The sequence below is a fragment of the Arabidopsis thaliana genome, chromosome 3 (assembly GCF_000001735.4).
Source record: "Arabidopsis thaliana chromosome 3, partial sequence".
Classification (NCBI taxonomy): Eukaryota; Viridiplantae; Streptophyta; class Magnoliopsida; order Brassicales; family Brassicaceae; genus Arabidopsis; species Arabidopsis thaliana.
In genome coordinates, this window is record NC_003074.8 from 14663121 (window position 1) to 14685569 (window position 22449).

Sequence of the window (22449 nt, forward strand, 5' to 3'; positions counted from 1 at the left end):
GTAGATTTTAAGTGATTTTGGTATTTTTTATGTCTGTTTTCAAGTATTTGTGCTTCCAAATTAAATGTTTTATAAACTTTTGAGTAAAAATGAGAAAAACTGACCAAAAATCGTTTACGGACAGTTTCAAAGCTCGGGAAGTTTGATATCCAATTAAGGCTTCTCGTGCATCAAATCGAGACATCTTGCAGGCTGTGGAAAGCTATAAGAATTAAGATCCATGTCGGAGTAGAATCGGACTCATACGATCAACTGGTGATTTTGAGTGCCCGTTTGAACAAAACTATATCCCACATTGGTCATAAGGCGTGTGACCGAGCTGAAGTTCTTCTTCAGACTGGTATTAACCACCGTGATCAGACTGAAGCTTCTTATGGAACCATACACAGCGAACATGATCAGGCTGAATGCTCTTGTCCCGAGCCTATAAATATTGCATCTTATGGAGAACATCCTACGGCTTTCGTATGTTTCTTTCACAGCTTCTAACCGCATCCCGCAGCTCCTTTGTTTCCTCCAAGCCTTGAGAAGTTATCCTTGGATCGATACTTGTTCTTCATTGTTTCTTATCTCTTTCTTACTTTTATGGACTTTAGGAAGACAAGTTTTTTCTCTAACACTTAGAGAATTTTCCTAAACACCCATTTTGTTTTGTAATCCTTTATGATGTTGTTATTCATGATATTGAAAGTTTACTCGCATCCTTATTTAGTACTCTCTTTCTTGGGTTTGATGGGGTGATTCAAAGGGAATTCATGGTTCAACCTTGTTAGGTGATTAGATCCAATTTTCGTTCATCATTAATTTTTACTAGGATAACTTTTACTTAACGCATTTTGTTTGGATTGATCACCAAACGCTAGTCGACACTAGTGTTACCGATGCCTCGTGTTATAACAAAAACACACCACTTAGTTATAGAGCTTTATGATCAACTTATCAAACTCATTGTACTTGTTAGTCGAGATGTCACGTTACCAGCTTTAGCTGAGTAACTAAGTATGGATACTTTACACATTTATTGTATGACTTATAGGTTGTTTGTTTACTCGTGTTTCGTAGTTAAACATCTAAATAGATTAAAAAAATTAAATTATTATCTTAACACTTAATTTGTCCAGAGCCATGATACCCTCAGCTATTTCTTTCATCGTCATCTACTCGTTTATTTTTTAGCATTGTCATAAAAAAACTGTTACGAGTAATATTTACACATAAAAAGTTTACTTTTAATATAGACCGCAAATGCAAAAATACAAAAAAAACTGAGAAACAAAAAAAAACACAATAGATTTGAAAGGATTTAAACTAGGTTAGGATAACATGAGGTTACAGGAACTCGTGTAATATTGCAGAAATAAATAAATAATATATAAGAAATAGAGAATTAAGGAATCATCAGAGAATTATATAAAGACATGTAAGTTTAAGTATGATTAGAAACGTTCTTGAAATCAGATTTCTATTATGAATCCTAATGGTGATAATTTCCATGAAAGATATTACTTAAAGACTAAACTTGTGGTGAGGTTTGTTCTAAGGAATCCTATCAAGGTTTAAGATTAGAATCCAATAATTAATATCAACTTGTGGTTTGGTTGGCTAAATAAGCTTTGCCTATCTGATAATAGATCCATCAATTTAACACCATGTTTGGTGGCTAGAGGAATTGATCATGGGCAATGTATGAATTATGTTAGCCTAATTCAACTAAGGGTTTAAGAACATATAAAGATAGAGAACTAATCAATCATATCATACATAAGAAATACATGTAGGTTTTCATAAATATCCAAATATGGCCAAATTATGAGCAGCAACATTGTTACAACGCTTTGTAAAAAGAAACTTGAACTCGCTGAGTTTTCCGGACAACATTGTTAGAAATTCGAACTGAAGTCATGAACAAACTTTTACACAGGGACTATGCAAATAGACAGTCAAGGTGCTCAAGATAATGGAGAATGAGGGGACTTAACCAAACTTGATCATGCTGAATGTTTTGATTAATGCTTTTGGAACTGCTAATATGTGTTATGTTATCAAATTGGGTGTTTAAACTGCTGGCTGTACAGATTCCAAAATTATTCAGGGAAATGGAAACCTCTAGATGACTAGATGTACTGCATGTAGGAAAGCAAGAAATGTATTGCAAAATGCTCTTATGGTTCTTAGTTTTGGTTTCCTATCTTCACGTGCTTACTGTTCTCGGTTTCTTTTATTTGTGACCTGGACTATGTAGACACTAGGCAAACTTGTTTCATCTATTTTCTTTTGGTATATAGACTATAGATTGTTCATAGATTATCTCACCAGATGTTTATCAGTTTCCAACTTTGGACTTCCTTACTCTTCTGTTAACTAGTTAGAGATGATAAGGAACTAGTCCATTAATGTATCTTTATGATGTCTAAGAATCAAGACAAATGCAATAATGAAGAATCGGATTTAAGAACTAAAAATTTCATCCACTTTGAGTTATGGTCTAGTTTTCAAGCACAATAATACGACTACAAACAAAAAAAATCAATTCATGTTCAAAGTCTAAAGCATATTTTTCAAGAAAATTGAAAATTCTTATACATAAACAGATAATACAACCTGAAACTAGAACAAGAAATGGAGTAGATATGTAATAATAGCCAAGTAACTACAAGTCTTCCCACTGTTGCCTGTCGAATGCTTTGTGTTTGTTATGTCTTTGTTCTGCTGTGCTCTTGTCACATCCAACGAGCCTGCAATACCACAGTTTTGTTCATGTTAAAGATCATATAAAATAGAAACGCAAATATTATATCAAAAAATAATCACACTAACAATTGTATTCTGCCCATCCGATCCGTTGATGATCAAGATCATAGACGAACATTTTGTCTCTAATAGCCACTTCTGCAAAACAAAATCAGTAAATAACGTTATTAACATGCATTGCTTCACTTTTATTTACTCAAAGTACAAAAAAATGGTTCATTACCGCCGATAATTGTTATACGACGACTCGTCGAACTGTAGAAACCAAGGCACCAGATTGCATTTGTTAACTAAGAAAATAAATAGAGATAGTTATCATCCTTTTTAGGTACATTAGTAAATATAGTTACCATATGAATTAACTTACGTCTAGAAACTTCTGAAAAAGATACGCCTCAGGTTTAATGACCATGGATGCACCGCCGGCGAAGCCCAAATGAACTTCAGGAAACATGTCCGCGATGCTGCCACATGGATCATTTTTTAGCAGTTAAATATTTTAGACATGAGATCAATAGACACACACACACACCTAAGACAAAATGTATTATTATGTACACTTACACTAGATGGGAACTTATCCCAGATGTGATATTGAAGCACTGGAAACTCTCATAGGGAATGGGACGCCCATACTGTGAAACAACATTTAAAATCTGCACAATGAAACGCTTTATGAGTCTTCTTTTTCCCAAATGTTAAATAAGATCTATCTATCTTAAATTGGATGAATAGAAAAACTCACAGCTTGGATGAGTGGATCATAAGCTTCACCTGGAAAATGAACAAGAGTTGTCCCTGAATCAATTATCGTGCCATAACCCTTTGCTACTGAGAAAACAGATGGATCAATCGGTAGCCTCAGATCATTCACAGCAACGGTCTTCAAATTCACATTATAATGTGTCCTGAAATGTATGTTGTAGTATGATCCAAACGTAGGTTACAAATTCTATTGTACTAACCATCATATGAGAGAATTGAGGATTATAGTATAAGGGTTGAGAACTCACTGTGATCGAACAAGAGGTGTGTATATAGTATTAGGTAATCTGTTTTCACCTAAAACCATTACACCTCCACCGTCTTGATCTCCACTGAGACAGAGCGAGAAAACCTGTGGAGCAAGGCGTTGAGCATAAAGCTGGGAAAGTACCGATAATCGCCCCTTGCCTAACCCAAGGATGCCATGTACTGTTGTCTCTGAATGCGATATAAGTCCAGTCTGTAAGTTGCTACACCTGTTTGTCAGTAGAAAATCATGGAAAAGCCACCGTATTCAAACGTTAGATACAAAGCAGAACAGTCTCTCATAAAGAAGAACATGATTAACCCTAAAAATTCTATATTATTATCTAAACGTGTCTGTATATACATAACAGTATCAAAACTTTGCACAAAACAGAACAATCTCTAGTAAAAGACAACTAGCGGTGACTGAAGCAGTCTTAAAACTATGTAGTTTTATCTATATGTATTTGTATATATACTAGTATCTCAGCAAAGGTTGCACAAGTTTGGAGAAAAAAAATCAACAAAACAGGAATGAAAGACCAAAGACAGAGGGACAGGACAAAGCTAACAACAAAGGTTACACAAGAATGAAAAGCCAAAGAAACAGTCCATAAATGCAATTCTCAGCAAATGTTACACAAGTTTGGAGAAAAAAATCAACAAATTAAAACAGGGACAAGACAGAGCTAACAAGAGAACTCCATTCTTAGGAGTAAACATATGACCAAAAAACAGAGTTTGGTAGTTAAGTTCATTAACGTGAAGCGTTTAAAACATCAAGAGCGAGTTATATAGTATGCAATTTCACATTGTCTACTATATGTTCTCAATATTTTAACATTTTGCATTTCTTTTAAGAGAAAACATAATAAAGTAAAAGAATTAGCTTAACCAAATAGAAAGGGAGCAGATGACTTTACGGTCAAGTTACCGGACATAGTATCGAAAGAAATGAGATCTGATATGTAGTAGCCGGAGGTTACACTTCCATCACCGTACTCCACCTTGTAGGTACAACTTTCAAGTAGCGAACAACGGGATTTCTTCTGTAGATCCGAGGAACACCTCTTGTCAGAACATGCCAGCTTTACAGCTGAGGATGAGGCTCCAGGATCGAAGAAAGTAACATTCTGCCACAAAACAGAAGCAAAACAAGTGATCAGATACAAAAACATGAAGAAAATGTTTCCGAGAATTGAAATGAAAGTTATACATGGAGCGGGCAGCCGACGCAGGAATTGCAGCTAACCCATACAAGATCACTTCCCGTGTCAATTACCACATCCAACTCTCTTGGAGGTGTCCCAATTTGTACTGTTGTGTAGTAAAGCCTGTTATGAAAGCAAAACAAGAACAGAAGGAAATTATCTTTAGAAAGTATTTTGAGATATGGATCAAATCAAGAAACATAAGAAATAAAAGTATTGAGATATAAGGATCATACGCTGAGAGAAGTATACTAGTGTCTCTTTCAACTTTCCAGTTGAAAGATCCGTGTACAGGAGACTGTAACAACCTTCCATGCCGAGCAGAATCAAATGTCATAAGCTGAGTGAGGTCGAGTTCATGGCTCGGCGGAATCATCCTCTTCAGCGGAAGAACCGTCGCCTCGTAGCCGCATACCATGACAAAGATGGCAGCGATGATCAACCTGAAAAACAAACAAATACAAAAGGTTGTCTCGTTAAGAAAGCATTTTGTATAGGTCTCTAATGATACGCTTTAAGATTTTACACTACAAAATAGAGTTCTCATATCTGCAAGCACAAACGTATATCAATCGCATTCAAGATGTCACATGTCCATAAATTAAACGTAATGAAACTTATTTCTTGCTAATTCCTAAAGTAATGAATTGCTCTGCTTTTTCTTATTGAACATGTTTCGATGGTAACATGCTTATATAGAGAAAGCTCAAACTAAAGAATAAGAAAAGATAAGTCCAATGGAAACTAAACAAATCCCATGTCCTTTATCATAATCGGAAAAATTTCTTATCCTAATACTAATACTTATTGTTGTTTTGTGACATAGTGGAATCAAAAGTAAGCTGAAGAAACTTAGGATTGAAGAACAGAATCTAGTGAGTTCGGATTCGGTACTTCAGCACGAACTTTATTACAATAATGGTTTTGATGCTTAGTGTGGATTAAAATATAATTAGTTTGGCATGCATCACAAAAACACACTAGGGAATAGAGAGACTAAAAGACCGTGAGAAAATCCATACCTCATAATACCTTGCCTCATGGTTATGTGTTGAAATGTACACAAACCTACCAGTAGTCCAACAAGAACAGCACGAGGATCCTAGGATAGACATTAAGCAGTTGTGTCAGTTAATTAACATCAAGGTATTAAACAACCAATTAAAACATCAAAAGTAATGATGTCAATGAACTTCCTTGAAAAAAAACAGTGTATTTTTTAAGCAATAAATAAAACCAGAAAACAAAATCGAAAGAGTAACAAAAGCATTATCTTTACTCATTAACCTCAAACAAAGTAATAAACTAAGAAAATCTAAAATTCAGAAAATAATCTCAAGTTAGGAACAAAACAATCAGTCGATCAAAATACAAAGAGACATAAAACGATGATTCATGAAACATACCGACAAAAAGCTAACAAAAAATGATGTTTTAAGTTTGAGTTACGATTCCTCTCTACATCCTCTGTTTTAAAATGTTGATGAGAAGCAATTACCTAATATTCAAAATTATATCAAGGCGGGATTGATTTGAGGAACTTGGACTGGAATAACAAAGGCTTAACGGCGTTTCTGAATTACTAAATAATTAAAGTTGACTTTTTGGGTTTATTTAACATGGTCAACATAAGTTTTTTATGATTTTTTCTTTACTAGGAAGTTTAGGGGGTTTTCTTCAAATTATGAAGAATGGTGATATAACAAGAGCAAATCCTTTTTATTTCTTTACCTCAAAGCTTTTTTTTTGGGAAAGAAATATCACTCTCAAATATCACATTTAAACCATGGAATCTAATTAATGCGTAGAAACAAACTAAGTAATCTGAAGCTAATCTGAATAAACAAACACACAAACACATGTTTGAAACTAATCTAACAAAAGCCTAAGTAAAATAGTGATCATGTTTAGCTGTTTTACTACTTGGTATTTCTCTTACAATGTTGTTGAAGCTTATTGTCTTGTTAGATTTCCTGCATTTCACCAACCAATTACACGTTAAAGAAGATTAAACCAGATCACATATGAGAATTAAGATTCTCTACCTTGCAAGAATCCCCACCGTCGTACAGAAACTTCACGTTCCCTCGCCCTACCAACTCAACCGGAGAACTGATAGTGAGATATACAAACGTAAAGAGAGATATCCTTTTCCAACAGAGAACAAAAACAATTGATCGAGTAATCTACAAAAGGAATGTATAAAACAGAGAGAAGTAAATCAGAAAAAATTGAGGTTCAGGTAATTTAACTACAATCGAGTAATTATTGCTGCCTTTTACGTTCGTTATGAATAACGTTTTGTCACTTTTAAAAAAAACAGTAATCAACATATCTAGTAAAATCAAACTATTTATACATAAACAGAAAATCAAAACAGAGAGAAAAGCAATACATTGGTTACATGTTCCTCTCAAAAAAGTTTCAGATTTTATAGTGATTTGGATAACTGGAATCACCTTATGAGAGGAGGAGGAAAACCAGCGGCGGTGGAAAGTTGAAATGAATGAATTGTGAAGATGAAACGGGAATTTGGTGTTGACGGATCATGTTTGGTTGTCAAGCAGGAAGGCTAATAGTAACAGTAATTTTTTGATGGTGATTTGGATAAAGTGAATGGAAAATGATTGTGATAATTGATTGTGTGATATGTATACATGATGATTTGCTGAAACTGATGAGAGTAGGAATTTAGTTAATTTGGGGATCGTGGAATTCAGAGAGGAGATCATGAGATTTTTTATTGACTTGAAGAAAACTGAATTAGAGAACAAAGGTGGAGGCTTTTCGTAGAAAAAATATTTTGTTTGAGGGGAGAGGACGTTAAGAATTTTAGATCGTGGGGAAAAAGATTAACAGTTGAAAAGTAATAATGTTTTTCTTTTCTCGCCAATGTGTTTTGTTTTTTTAATATTTAATTTACAAAAGTAAAAGTAAAAGAATTGAGACTTAAAACACGTGTAAGATAGATAGAGTTGCAGTTATTGTTAAAGTGACTGTTGATTTAGTATAATTAGATATAAGCGGCAAATTTGAGACATAAAATGTGTTGGAGTAAGTTTGAAGATAAAGACTTAAGTTATAAGTTATTTAAATATAGGATTAGATTAAATCTTAAGGAGAGATCTTAGGAGTTAAGTTAGGAGTTATCTAACCATAATCCTATTGTCATTTTGTTTTAAATCTCTATATATATGAGTCCCAAAGTTGTGGTGAACCATATGAGTTTTAGAGAGATTAAGACTTTGAGATTGTTTAGGTTTGAGTTATTTCCTAAACTTAATAAGAGAGTAATTCTTATATATCTTTGAGTTCTTAATCTTCTTTGAAACTAGATTTGGTATCAGAGCATCCAGGTTTTCGATCAAAGCAAAGGATTGAAAACATGAGTGAGATTATTGCAGTAAACAACAAATCAAAAGATGGAGGAGGATCATTGTCTATTCAATGTCCGATGTTGAATAACACAAACTATACGGTATGGTGTATGAGGATGGAAGCTGCACTACGAGTGCATAAAGTCTGGGGAACAATCGATCCTGGATTAGAGGACGAAGAGAAAAACGACCTAGCCCGAGCCCTTCTCTTCCAATCTATTCCGGAGTCACTTATTCTTCAAGTCGGAAAACTGAAGACTTCAAAGGCAGTATGGGATAAGATTCAATCTAGGAATCTTGGAGCAGAACGAGTCAAAGAAGCAAAGCTACAAACTCTTATGGCAGAGTTTGACAAACTCAAGATGAAGGACAATGAAACTATTGATGAATTTGCAGGGAGACTTTCAGAAATTTCAACAAAATCAGCATCTTTGGGAGAAGATATTGAAGAAACAAAAGTTGTTAAGAAATTTTTGAAAAGCCTACCAAGAAAGAAGTATATTCATATAGTTGCAGCCCTTAAGCAAGTTCTAGACCTCAAGAACACAACATTCGAAGACATAGTAGGGAGAATAAAGACCTATGAGGACAGAGTATGGGATGACGATGATTCACTAGAAGACCAAGGTAAATTAATGTATGCAGATTCGGGTTCTCATTACATGTATCAAGAAGGAGGCAGAGGAAGAGGACAAATCCGTGGTCGGGGTAGAGGCAGAGGAAGAGTTGGTTATAAGCAGAGAGATCACTCTAAGGTTACTTGTTATCGTTGTGATAAACAAGGCCATTATGCCTCTAATTGTCCAGACCGACTATTGAAGTTAATCAAGCTCCAAGAAAGGCAACAAGAGGCTGAAGACGATAATGATGATGAAGCGGAGTCTCTTATGATGCATGAAGTAGTGTATCTCAACGAGGGAAACATGAATCCAGAGATTTATGAAGCATGTTCTGACAAAGCTTGGTATTTAGACAATGGTGCTAGTAATCATATGACTGGGAATCGTGATTGGTTCTACAAACTTGATGAGATGGTCACTGGAAAGGTTAAGTTCGGAGATGATTCACGAATTGACATAAGAGGCAAAGGATCGATATTGTTTTTGACCAAAAATGGAGAACCAAAGACACTAGCAAATGTCTATTACATACCCGATCTCAAAAGCAACATCATAAGCTTGGGACAAGCTACTGAAGCTGGCTGCGACGTGAGACTAAAGGACAACTATCTGACATTACATGATCGTGATGGTAACCTGTTGGTGAAAGCAACAAGATCGAGGAACAGACTGTACAAAGTGGAGCTAAAAGTCGAAAACACTAAGTGTTTACAACTTGCGGCACTTAATGACTCAACAAAGTGGCATGCTCGATTAGGTCACATTAATCTTGAGACCATAAAGGCAATGGTAACAAAAGAATTTGTGATTGGAATACCTAGTGCCCCAAAGGAGAAGGAGATTTGTGCTTCATGTATGCTTGGGAAGCAAGCGAGACAAGTTTTTCCGAAAGCTACTACTTATCGTGCTTCTCAGATTCTAGAACTCATCCATGGAGACTTGTGTGGACCCATTTCACCACCTACAGCTGCAAAGAGAAGGTACATACTAGTTCTAATTGATGATCACTCACGCTTCATGTGGTCATTTCTTTTAAAGGAGAAGAGTGAAGCATTCGAAAAATTCAAGACTTTTAAAGCAACAGTTGAGCAAGAAACCGGAGAAAAAATCAAAACACTAAGAACAGATAGAGGAGGCGAGTTCCTATCTCAAGAATTTCAGACATTTTGTGAAGAAAAAGGAATCATTAGGCACCTCACCGCGCCTTACACTCCTTAGCAAAATGGAGTAGTTGAGAGACGAAACAGAACCTTGTTGGGAATGGCTAGAAGCATCATGAAACACATGAGTGTTCCAAATTACTTGTGGGGAGAAGCGATAAGACATGCAACATATCTCATTAACAGAGTGGGAACAAGAGCTCTTATCAACCAAACGCCCTATGAAGCTCTCAAGAAAAGGAAGCCAAATGTTGAACACTTACGCGTGTTTGGTTGTGTGAGCTATGCCAAAGTTGAATTCCCACACCTAAGAAAGCTTGATGACAGGTCGAGGATTCTAGTCTATCTCGGAACAGAAACCGGCTCCAAGGCTTACAGATTACTAGATCCAACCACGCGGAAAATCATAGTAAGCAGGGATGTAGTGTTTGATGAGAATAAAAGCTGGAAGTGGGCTAACTCCGAATTGATTGAAAGTCAGAAAGAACCAGGAATGTTTACTCTTGCTCAAACAGAGTTTCACAATAACGAAGAAGTTGAGAACGAAATCTCAGAAGAAACAGAAGAAAATGAAGCAGAGGACTCAACTAATGAAGACGCAGAAGACGGTCTTGATGAACCAAGTGTTCCTGAACCCAATCACAGTGATGATGTACCAGTCTTTACACGCTCAGGAAGACAGGTCATAAAACCTGCACACCTAAATGATTATGTGTTGTTGGCTGAAATTGAGGGAGAACGACTTCTGCTTCTGATTAATGATGAACCCTGGGATTTTAAGGAAGCAAATAAATACAGAGAATGGCGTGATGCGTGTGATGATGAGATCAAGTCAATAATAAAAAACAGAACATGGAGCTTAGTCTCTCTTCCCGTCGGTATCAAACCAATAGGGCTGAAGTGGGTGTTCAAGATAAAGAGAAACTCTGATGAGAACATAACTAAACACAAAGCAAGACTCGTTGCAAAGGGTTATGTGAAGAAACATGGTGTAGACTTTGATGAGGTGTTCGCTCCAGTGGCTCGCATTGAGACAGTTCGATTCATCATCTCTCTTGCTGCATCTAATGGGTGGGAAGTGCATCATCTAGACGTCAAGACTGCATTCCTACATGGTGAATTAAAGGAGAATGTTTACGTCAACCAAACGGAGGGCTTTGTGACAAAGGGAAGTGAAGAGAAGGTCTACAAGCTGCATAAGGCTCTCTATGGTTTGCGCCAAGCTCCACGTGCATGGAACATTAAGCTCAATGAGATTCTTAAGAAGTTGTTATTCGAAAGGTGCTCTAAAGAACCTTCTCTGTATCGGAAACAAGAGGGTAAGCATCTTCTTATAGTTGCAGTCTATGTGGATGATCTACTTGTCACAGGTTCTAGTCCAAAACAGATAGATGACTTCAAGAAAGGAATGTCAAAGAACTTTGAAATGAGCGATTTGGGAAGGCTCACATATTATCTTGGCATTGAGGTCACACAAGAAGAAGACGAGATCATCTTAAAACAAGAAAGATATGCTAAAAAGATCCTTGAAAAAGCTGGAATGAATGAGTGTAAATCAATTCTTGTTCCTATGATTTCTGGTCTAGAACTATCAAAAGCACTTGATGAGAAGAGCATTGATGGACAACAATATCGGAGAAGTATTGGTTGCCTAAGGTACTTACTACACACAAGGCCAGATCTCTCTTACTCCGTTGGTGTCTTAAGCAGGTATATGCAAGATCCCAGAGAATCTCACGGAGCCGCCTTGAAGCAAGTCATGAGGTACCTTCAGGGAACTACGGGTTACGGTCTTGTATTTAAGAAAAGCGATAAGACTGGATTAGTTGGTTACAGTGACGCTAGCCATAGTGTAGACGCGGACGATGGTAAGAGTACCGGAGGGCATGTGTTTTACCTAAATGAGTGTCCTATTAGTTGGTGCTCACAGAAACAACAAGTTGTAGCTCTCTCATCTTGTGAAGCCGAGTTTATGGCAGCTAGAGGCAGCCAAGCAAGCCATTTGGCTTCAAGACCTGCTCGCTGAAGTTATTGGAACAACATGTGAGAGAGTTACATTACGAGTTGACAACAAATCCGCGATTGCACTCACAAAGAACCCAGTTTTCCATGGAAGAAGCAAGCACATTCATCGCAAGTACCATTTCATAAGAGAGTGTGTAGAGAATGGCCAAGTCTCAGTAGAACATGTTCCCGGAGTCAAGCAAAGAGCGGATATACTAACCAAGGCACTCGCGAAGATCAAGTTCAAGGAGATGAGAGATCTCATTGGAGTTCAAGACTTGTCAAGTGAAGACTTCAAGCTTAAAGGAGTGAATGTTGGAGTAAGCTTGAAGATAAAGACTTAAGTTATAAGTTATTTAAATATAGGATTAGACTAAATCTTAAGGAGAGATCTTAGGAGTTAAGTTAGGAGTTATCTAACCCTAATCCTATTGTTATTTGGTTTTAAATCTCTATATATATGAGTCCCAAAGTTGTGGTGAACCATATGAGTTTTAGAGAGATTAAGACTTTGAGATTGTTTAGGTTTGAGTTATTTCCTAAACTTAATAAAAGAGTAATTCTTATATATCTTTGAGTTCTTAATCTTCTTTGAAACTAGAAAATGGATGTCACACATTTCCAACTAAAACACAACGAAGTTTACACAAGTTTGGAGAAAAAATAAACAAAACATTGACACGAGTCACACGACAAACCTTTTTTTTTTTTGTCAACAAACACGACAAAGCTTAAACCAGATTTTAACTTACTAGACTAAACCATATGGTATAGAAACCTTAATTCAGAGCCAAAATTTAGATTTAGAGTAAAAAAACATTCTAAACTTAGTTAAATTTTAAATCTAAAGTCAGACCCTAAAAGTAATTAAAATATAGAGTCAAAATCTATATTAGGGACTTAGTAGATTCCACTAAGTAATGTCTTAATTTTGGAATATATCTAGAAGAAGACTTAGTGGAATCCTCTACAAACACAAGAAATGACAATGAAAAAGTTTTCACCCCTTTTATTACCTTCGTTGATGATGTTTGCTCTCATCCTTATGCCTATCATATTTATTTGTTTATGTATGCATTGTCAAAAAAAATTGAACTTTTCAGATTTAAACTTCTCGTGAAAAATGTGAATTTTATTACCAGATGTGAAATCACTTCAAGAAAAGCATTTTCTTGCAATTAAGATTTAAAAGATAAAAAATTATATTCTGTTAAAATGTGTTCAGTTATGAACCAAATATGAGATCATGGACTTGAATGGTATGAAACTTTTTCAGGTTTTCATGTTTTTAAAAATTTCATTCCAAAAAATTATTTTATTGATCCCACATTCTTTTCGTATAAGGCCCTGTTTGTTTGATCATTTGGCATTTACATCCACATGATCCATTTACATGATCCATTTGGATGATGCATTTGAATGATGTTTGTTTGATTATTTAGTATTTTATCTAAATGATGCATTTAAATGAATATTTTTTTGTTTGATCATTTTGTAATTCATCTACATTCTCATTCTAATAAAAATGACTAAAATACCCATGTTATAATTTTAACAAATGACAAATATTTAACATCATTACCAAATATAATTTTAATGAAGAAATGATTTTACGGTTTTGGCGGAAAAAATATGATTTTACGGTTTTGGCGAAAACTATGATTTTGTGGTTTTGGCGGGAAAATATGATTTTACGCTTTTGGCGGGAAAATATGATAAATACGGTTTTGACAGAAAAATATGATTTTAACGTTTTGGCGGGAAAACATGATTTTGTGGTTTTGACGGGAAAATACAATTTTACGGTTTTGGCGGGAAAATACGATTTTACGGTTTTGGCGGGAAAATACGATTTTACGGTTTTGGTGGGAAAATACGATTTTACGGTTTTGGTGGGAAAATACGATTTTACGGTTTTGACGGGAAAATACGATTGTATGGTTTTGGCGGAAAAATACGATTTTGTGATTTTGACGGGAAAATATGATTTTACGGTTTTAGCGGAAAAATATGATTTTGCGGTTTTGTGGGAAAATATGATTTTAACGTTTTGACAGGAAAATATGATTTTGCGGTTTTGGCGGAAAAATATGATTTTGCGACTTTGGAGGAAAATATGATTTTACGATTTTGGCGGGAAAAACGAATTTATAATTTTGACGTAAAATAATAGTCAGTGATTTCACAATTTTTAGAGTTTTTTGGTATAATATGTAATTTAAAAAAAAAAAAAAAATCTATTAAAAATTAACATTATTAAAAGAGGGTATATTTGTCATTTGTTTTTTGGACTAAATCATCTTCATCCAAATGGTTCTACCAAATCCATCCAAATGAGTTTCACATATTAGTCTAAATTTACAAAGTCATTCAGATGAAACATCCAAATGATCTGTTAATTTGTGAAAAACAAACATCATTTTTCATCTTCATCCAGATGATCCATTTGGATGGAGAAACAAACAGGACCTAACTAGATTATACAAAGTCTCATTTGTCAACTAACTCATAGTTTTTTTTGGTTATTTATTTGTTTTATAATCCTGTTTCAAGTTTATTTTGTTTACTAGGTACCTCGTTTTAGTGATTCTACTAATTCACAATTTATTTATCATGTTATTTTGTTGTTTAGCTTTCATGCAATATAAGCCCTATATCAAACCATGTTTGGAGGGGTGTAAGAGCCAATCATAATACATCAAAAAGTGCATGTCTATGGTGCATCCCAAAGGAGATTGTCTAGGAGATCAATATGGCACTTCTTGTTGTTGTATAGGCGGTTTGATGTCTCAAAATGAGTCTCCGATATCTAATCTTCCTAATTATCAATCAATTCCTTATTTATATGTAATCTCAAATAAAATATGGATAAAATATTTACTCGAATATATGTAAGCTGTCTTATTACATCTTCGTACTAGTTCTCTTTAGTCGCATCAAAGTAAATGAACCCAACAAAAACCACAAGATAGACGTTTATTCATGTAAGCGATATAGAACAAATAACTAATTTATTTTATTTAAAAAAATTTATTGTAAAAAATACACTACACACATTGATAAATAATTTAAAAAAAGGAAAAAAAAAATTATCAGCAAGTAATTGTTCACTAAAATAATAATGGTTTTTATTCAGTTTCAGAAATTGTATGACACTATCACTAGGCTATCATAATATGTTTTGATATAACTCAAATTATCCTTAAGCTTACTCCCTCAAATAAGAGATCGTCGCTACTACTTAAGGGTCTAATTCTATTAATTTTTTGATGTTCACACAATAAACTAATAATATATAATATTAAGATAAATGAAATATTGTAAATTAAAGACAATAAAACAATAAATTAAGTTGTAGATTCTGAAGATTAACGCGTCAGATTTAGAGATAATCTCAGAAAAATATAAACTGTTGATCTAGCTATGTTTAGGATTGTTAACACACCGTTCTAGAACTCAAATCACTAATATAGAGCAACTGATCGATGTTAGCCCGCATTACTCACTATACCTAATAATTAAGGATTCCGACGTTAGCCCGCAAATCCCTAATTCTAAACATGCATTACTATTAGGTTTGATTAGTTCACCTAAGTATCTAGACCGACGTTAGTACACATCTTAAATACTAGGCTCATCTATAACAGTTCTAGCAATAAGCAGCCTTTTAGAATTTACCTATTACCTAAGATCAAGTTCTAGGTGATCAATCTAGAACTAGTAGTAATAATAATTAAGATGAAGAACTCAAAAAATAATCCTAACAGGTTATCGATCTACTAATCCATCTAAATCCCTATTGATACCCTAAACCCAACAAGGTGACTACTCAGTCATGATTAAAGGAGCACAAATCATAATCTGAATAAATTGCATTGAATTATGATAAAAGATAGAGATAAAGGAGTTCAGTTGCTTCTCTCCCAAAGTATAAATCTCTCACACAGAACTTGCTTAGGTCTAAACAATGATCTTAAATATATATATATATATATATATATATATATATATATATATATATATATATGTTACTAAAAACGTGCAGAGTCTATTTTGCAAATAAAAAAAAACTTCTGACACTTATGTGATTCTTGAAGACTTGATGAAACGTGAGAAATTCTTATGTCGATAAGGGTGTCGATCGATACTGATGTGGTGTTGATCGACACCAATGCGTGAATAATGTATTCGTTGGTCTTCTTTGCTAGAAAGCTTCCAAAATTCTTTATTATGCTTCATATCTCTCAAAAGTAGATATGCACCTGTAAAGACTCAAAAACATACAAAAATAACTTGAAAGACTCTAAAATCCATTATAATATTACGTTAGAAATCAGTAAAAACCATGATATATCATGTTCCATACTAGAGATCGACACAATGTACACCGCAAGACGATTTGATCTCTAAAATTTATGATTTTTCAAATTTTATGGTTATGTATTATATAGAAAAGTTTGAAACGTATAAAAATTTTTAAAAAGGAAAAAGATTATCAGCAAATAATTGTTCAGTAAAATAATAATTTTTTTATTCAGTTTCGAGAATTGTATGACACTAATATTTCCACTAGGCTGTCATAATATGTTCCATATACTAGAAATCGACCCGCCGTACACCGCATGACGATTTATTCTCTAAAATTTATGATGTGTCGCTCCTTCAGCTAATTTGGTTTGTACTTTGGCAAAAGCGTATGCTCAGCAGGTTGGTTTCCTTATCTTTCCGCCTTTTCAAGTTCTAGGTTTCTTTTTTTATGACTTATCTAGGTAGACTCTATATAGGTTGTTTCAGCCGTTTTCATTTGGTATATATAGACGAGTATAGAATGTCAACAACTGTAGATGGTTCATAGATTCTGCAAACAAGATCCGGCTTGTTTTATTAGTTTCCCTTGTAAATTATTACATGTTAGAGTAAGTAGTGCTATGAACTTTTAAATCTAACTAAAGTCATTGTCAAATTTTAAAACAGCGACTATGCAAACAGACAGTAAAGGTGCTCAAGATGATGGAGAATGAGGGGATTGAACCAAACTTGATTATGTCGAATGTTTTGGTTAATGCATTTGGAACTGCTGGAAGCACATGGAAGCTCTCTCTATTTATCATCATATTAAAGAAACTGTATGTCTATCTTATTCGTGCGATTAAACTTCTAGTAATTGCTTATTGTCATCGTTAAATTATTTGCTTAACTGCTTGAGTTTGTCTTCTGAAGGGATACACCCCTGATGTGGTTACCTATAGTACACTTATGAAAGCATTCACTCGACCAAAGAAGTATGAAAAGGTATGTAGCTTCTATTTGGTGACCTTGTAATCCCATGTTCCTTCACCTCAAACGTTTCATTGACTATATATGTTATGTGTGATCTTGATAAATTGGGTGTTTAAATTGATGGCTGCTGCATGGTTCCAGAAATATTCAGGGAAATGGAAGCTTTTGGGTGTACGGTAGATCAGAAAGCAAGACAGCTATTGCAAAATGCTTTTATGGTTCTTGATCGAAAACATTTAGTATTTGATGGAACAGCCAAAGATGATTATCTTAGGTACAAACATCCAACGAACTACACATAGGGCAAAACCGAAAGAATAAACACTCATCGAGTAAAATTTAAAAAGTTCATGAAGAACACCTCTAAAGCACATACTATAGAAAAAAAAAAAAAAAAAAAACTCCCCTATTTTCGAGAAAATTCAATGGATAGTGAAAGATGTTGAAAGTCTCTGATGAGGAGATTGCTCTATATTCATTCTAATATAAAGGCAATGTACTTACAACGTATTGAGAGGTTTCCTAGATACTCGGAAAAACGGCGAAAATCAACCCAAACTTTCTGCGGTTCTTTTTTCCTGCGGTTTTTTTCAACCTGAATTTTTAAACCTTGTATTTCTCAACCTAAACTACAACCTATTTCAAATTCCAAACATCAACTACATAGTCGTTAGCCGATTTCAACATGACCTGTGACGGGGTTATGAAACCGTTAAACTGTGTTGAGTCAGCGACACCGTGGCATCAGAGCTATACAAAGCGACATCGTTTAACACGGTTTTGGTTGTCTGCTAGAGAGAAAACGACGTCGTTTTCATTTGGGAAACCTCTGCTAGAGAGAAGAGGGTTCCCAAAATCTTTTTCTCAATTACCATCAACCAGGGAATGACCCAAAAAAGGTAAATTTGCCTGACTGATCATGAAGAATGCCTCTTCTAATTAATGCGTTTCTTGGTTGACGACTCTTTGAAGACTGCTTGGAGAAGCTTAGAATTCCACTGCATGCCTCCAAAGACTCGTTCATAGCCTTTTGACGGTCGTTTGAAGCATTGTTGCATCAATGTGGTCCTTTTACTACTAGGATCAACGTTAAAACTTAACTAAACATAAAAAAAATTAATGGAACCAAATTCATCAATTATAGGAGGAATCGAGTAAACCTTACATGGTCTTTAAATATAACAATTCTTGGGTTATTGCTTTCCGGCTTTAATTTGCCAAATATCTTAATATACAAAGTTGAGTTTTCAAAATTGTTAACTCACCTGATCATGACACGTGTCAAAATTATTAATGAGTTATCCACACATATCAAATCAATTTCGTTATTTTTAGGGTTATGTGCAAAGAAAAAACTCTCTAACTCATCTATTTTTGCATATTTATCCTCCACCTCCAACAACTGCATATTATCCTACGAAGTCTAAAATAATACCCATTGCAACCTTTCTTCGTCAATTTTTGCTACCATAAATGTTTGTAAAATATTGATATATAATATGTTAAATTGAAGCCCTCGCAACGAAAACTTCAACTCTACCAACAAAATTTTAAAAATCTAATGTATGTGATTGTAAAAATATTTACTATATACATATAAGGGTCATATTACGTATTCTTTTAGTCTTCATAAGATTAATATGCATTTGTTAGAGATAGAAGGTAAAATTGCAAAATAGGATGAGTTAGATGGGTGTTTTGCACAAAATCCTATATTTTAAAACAAAAATAGAAAAATTTCATAACCCCATCGGATATATACATAAGTAAAAAAAAGTTAGTTCATATATTCAAATTGTTTATTTAATATATTAAACTATTGAACAAATTCTATTAAATGTCGTTTATATATTCAAAACAGAAGTAAAAGTTCCCTATTTTGTTTTAGAAAAATATTAATACTTGATTTAATATTTTCTAATTTTGTAACTTAAATATGTCTCTCCTTTTATTTCTTAATTTTATTTCATTTCATTTTTTCTCAATTACGGAGTTCAATTCGTTTACCACAAAATTCAGTGAGAGGCTCTGTTTGGTGCGTCTTTTTAAAGCTGTTGTATGTTTTCCTTGTCTTATCTTTGTGTTATGCTTTGAGGATTCCCGTATAATATATAATTAGAAAATGCATGGTATATAGAATGTGTATAATTGAAATATTCTTTTGAAAATACAGATTACTATTTAGAATTTTTATATCATCACAACATTTCTCACACCCGCCTATTAGACGAGTCTTATCTAATAAAATTATAAACCATTCTCAGATTTTGTGTTATGACATATTTCAAAGATTTATGAAAACAATTTGAAATTCTGTAACATTGTAACATTATGGGCTCGATGTTTCAAGGTGTTATTCATTAGAATTAAAGAATGAGTAGACATTGAACCCAAATGCAAATTCTCAAATGTTATTACTATATAATCTTTTTTTATTATTATTATAACATGTACTAAAGCTAAAATTTTAAAACATAAGTTGAAAAAGCTATCTATTTTTAAAATAAGTTAAAACTCTATTTTGGTATGGGAGGAGTTGCACCGGCAACTCTTGAACATTGTTCCTTTAGCATCGGAGGGAATAACGGAATGAATGGAATTTTCGGTATGCAATTAACTTTGGCATCCAAAAATGCTTTGCAACAAGCCGGACCTAAATTACCGAACTTTCCAGTGAAAATGGATTGAGAAATCTCTGCAATGCATCCAGGAATATCCATCACGGATGACCAACATTTTGTTATATCAGGTAATCCAGAAATCAGTTGGAACGGAAACGGAAAAGGAAGTTGAGCTGGAAACTGAGGCAATTGAGCATTTACAGAAACTATGATACATAGAACATATAGAAGGGAAAACACATTTTTGATAGACATAATGAGAAATTCAGTACAAAGTCTTAGTATAGCAACTATATGCTTAATGCTTTGTTTTTTTTTGATTGATGAATAACAATAAAATCCTTGCTTATTTATATGAATATTGAAATGTGAAACTATCATATAGATTTTCTTTAACTTAACATCTTTGAATACTTTAATTAGGTATTTGATTAGCCGTTTTATAAATTTAAATATAGTTGAAACTCCATGTGTGAAACAAGTAACATTAACTAAAAAATATTGACTACAAAGAGAAAATCAAAGTTAAACGGCTTCACATAATTAATCATTCATCGGTATATATCTCCAAATTTAAACAAATAAATAGATTTATAATATTTTCTTCGTGAAAATTATTTAAATCAATCTAAAGGTTTGGTTTGTAAAACTTCTATACAATGGGGTTCTCCATGACTTGTTAACACTAAACTTAGACGAGAGGAGTTTGTAGAATGCGGATTATACGGTTGGACAGAGCAGTTCGGATCGGGCATGAAAACATTGTACATAATCCAATATATGTGCCAAATATCTATATAAAGTTGGGTTTTCAAAATTGTTAACTCACATGATCATGACAGTGTCAAATTTATTATTGAAATATCCACACATATCTAATCAAATTTTATAATTTTTTGGGTTTTGTACAAACAAAAACCCTCTAACTTATCTATTTTTTGCATCTTTATTCTCCACCTCCAACAAATTCATAATTATCCTATAAAGTCTAAAATAATACGCACTGTAATCCTTTTTCGTCATTTTTTGCTACGAAATTATTTTGTAAAATATTAATATTTAATATGTTAAATCAAAGCTTTCTCGACGATAACTTATCCTCTACCTTAAAAAGTTTTAAAATTTAATCTATGTGAGTGTAAAAAAGTTTACTATATACGTATAATGGTCATATAGCGTATTACTGGTTCAAATATAATTTATAATACGGCGGACCCATAAATCAGCTGACCTCCTTTTATCCTCTTTGGGTCTGCCTATGCGGCGAACCCATAAATACTTTTTACTGGATCAAAAATAATTTAATATAATTAATAACTTAAATAGACTAAAAATCTAAAAATATTCATTTGCTTATTATATACATATACCACAAATTAGGTTGAATACTTATGGGCGAAATAAACAAAAAGACTAAAAACATATAAGAAATGGTGTCGAAACACAAAGCAGAAGGAAAATATGATAAAAGTTAAAGGGTTTACATACAAAATCTGTAATTTTAAGGGGGTCAAAACAGAAAAAATATATGTAATATCATAAATTTTAAAGGGCTATATTGCAAATATAGAATTTTAGGAGTGTTAGTTGACCTCCTTTAATCCTCTTTGGATTCGCCCATGCATATTTTTTATCCCAAAACTTGAAATAGAAATGTGTTTTTTTTTTAGTAGTCATGATAAACTTAGAAACCAAGATATATTCTTATACATTATTTCTTATACAACATTAAGATTTTTATTTAGGAATTTTAATTTTATTTATAATTTAAAATTCAAACAATATTTAGACGTTACAGCCACAAAAATATTTGTCCATGAGAGCAAACCGGTCTAGTGAGCACTTTCTCCTCTGGTTTTAGTGTAATATTTTCAGCTTTAGTCTTCACAACAGAAGAATCCCATTCTAGATTTGTTGTAGGACATGTATGCACTCCAAAACCACAAATGAGTGCTCGCATCTTCAACTTCGAGTGACCATAGTTAGCTTTTTCAAGAATGATTGGACGTCATACATTTACAATCTCCTTGAGGTAGTCCACCCTTTCTATAAGATCTTCACCTATTGTTAAGATACAACTTGGTTAAGATGCGCGCTCTGATACCAAATGAAATTCATGATAAACTCAAGATCAGTTCCCCAAACTCAAGATTAGTGTATTTTTAGTCTCCTTCACACCGGAAAAACTTCTAGTTAGGGACATGTCCAATAAACAAATATATCTCTACTTTGGAGCTTTATAAAATGCATGGCCTTATCAAATCTCTGTTTTGCCATCTTGACGCTGAAGTGACTTATCATACGACCGAACAATGTACCGAAGAAAAACAATATAAAATGACATATGTACTAAACAAATTTAGAGTAGAGAACAATGGATTAGTTAACGACTACAAAATCAAATACTGAAACTA

General features: G+C 33.7%; 3 protein-coding genes, 2 long non-coding RNA genes and 3 pseudogenes across 8 annotated transcripts; 5 read left to right on the forward strand and 3 right to left on the reverse strand.

Annotated features, from left to right (window-relative positions):
• Positions 1-2607: 2607 nt before the first annotated feature.
• AT3G42550 (Eukaryotic aspartyl protease family protein) lies at positions 2608-6015 on the reverse strand (the record flags this gene model as incomplete). The annotated part of the gene is made up of 12 exons (NM_114122.4): positions 2608-2735; positions 2818-2889; positions 2975-3041; positions 3119-3215; positions 3316-3407; positions 3497-3634; positions 3717-3763; positions 3869-3976; positions 4697-4895; positions 4979-5096; positions 5210-5416; positions 5996-6015. The coding sequence occupies 12 exons, from the start codon at positions 6013-6015 to the stop codon at positions 2608-2610; spliced, it is 1293 nt and encodes a 430-aa protein (NP_189841.4).
• Positions 6016-7334: 1319 nt separating this feature from the next.
• AT3G06405 lies at positions 7335-7831 on the reverse strand. The gene has a single exon (NR_141249.1). It is a non-coding gene; the product is annotated as an other RNA (long non-coding RNA).
• AT3G06415 lies at positions 7454-7831 on the forward strand. Its single transcript, NR_141250.1, has one exon. It is a non-coding gene; the product is annotated as an other RNA (long non-coding RNA).
• Positions 7832-8358: 527 nt separating this feature from the next.
• On the forward strand, positions 8359-12444 carry AT3G42553 (annotated as a pseudogene; the record flags this gene model as incomplete). The annotated part of the gene is made up of 1 exon: positions 8359-12444.
• A 1402-nt stretch (positions 12445-13846) lies between these two features.
• AT3G42556 lies at positions 13847-14188 on the forward strand (annotated as a pseudogene; the record flags this gene model as incomplete). The annotated part of the gene is made up of 1 exon: positions 13847-14188.
• A 487-nt stretch (positions 14189-14675) lies between these two features.
• Positions 14676-15029, forward strand: AT3G42557 (annotated as a pseudogene). Its single transcript has one exon.
• Positions 15030-17144: 2115 nt separating this feature from the next.
• Positions 17145-17640, forward strand: AT3G42560 (Pentatricopeptide repeat (PPR) superfamily protein; the record flags this gene model as incomplete). The annotated part of the gene is made up of 3 exons (NM_114123.1): positions 17145-17294; positions 17355-17426; positions 17566-17640. The coding sequence occupies 3 exons, from the start codon at positions 17145-17147 to the stop codon at positions 17638-17640; spliced, it is 297 nt and encodes a 98-aa protein (NP_189842.1).
• A 2290-nt stretch (positions 17641-19930) lies between these two features.
• AT3G42565 (ECA1 gametogenesis related family protein) lies at positions 19931-20290 on the reverse strand (the record flags this gene model as incomplete). The annotated part of the gene is made up of 1 exon (NM_001084764.1): positions 19931-20290. The coding sequence occupies one exon, from the start codon at positions 20288-20290 to the stop codon at positions 19931-19933; it is 360 nt and encodes a 119-aa protein (NP_001078233.1).
• Between the last annotated feature and the right edge of the window lie 2159 nt (positions 20291-22449).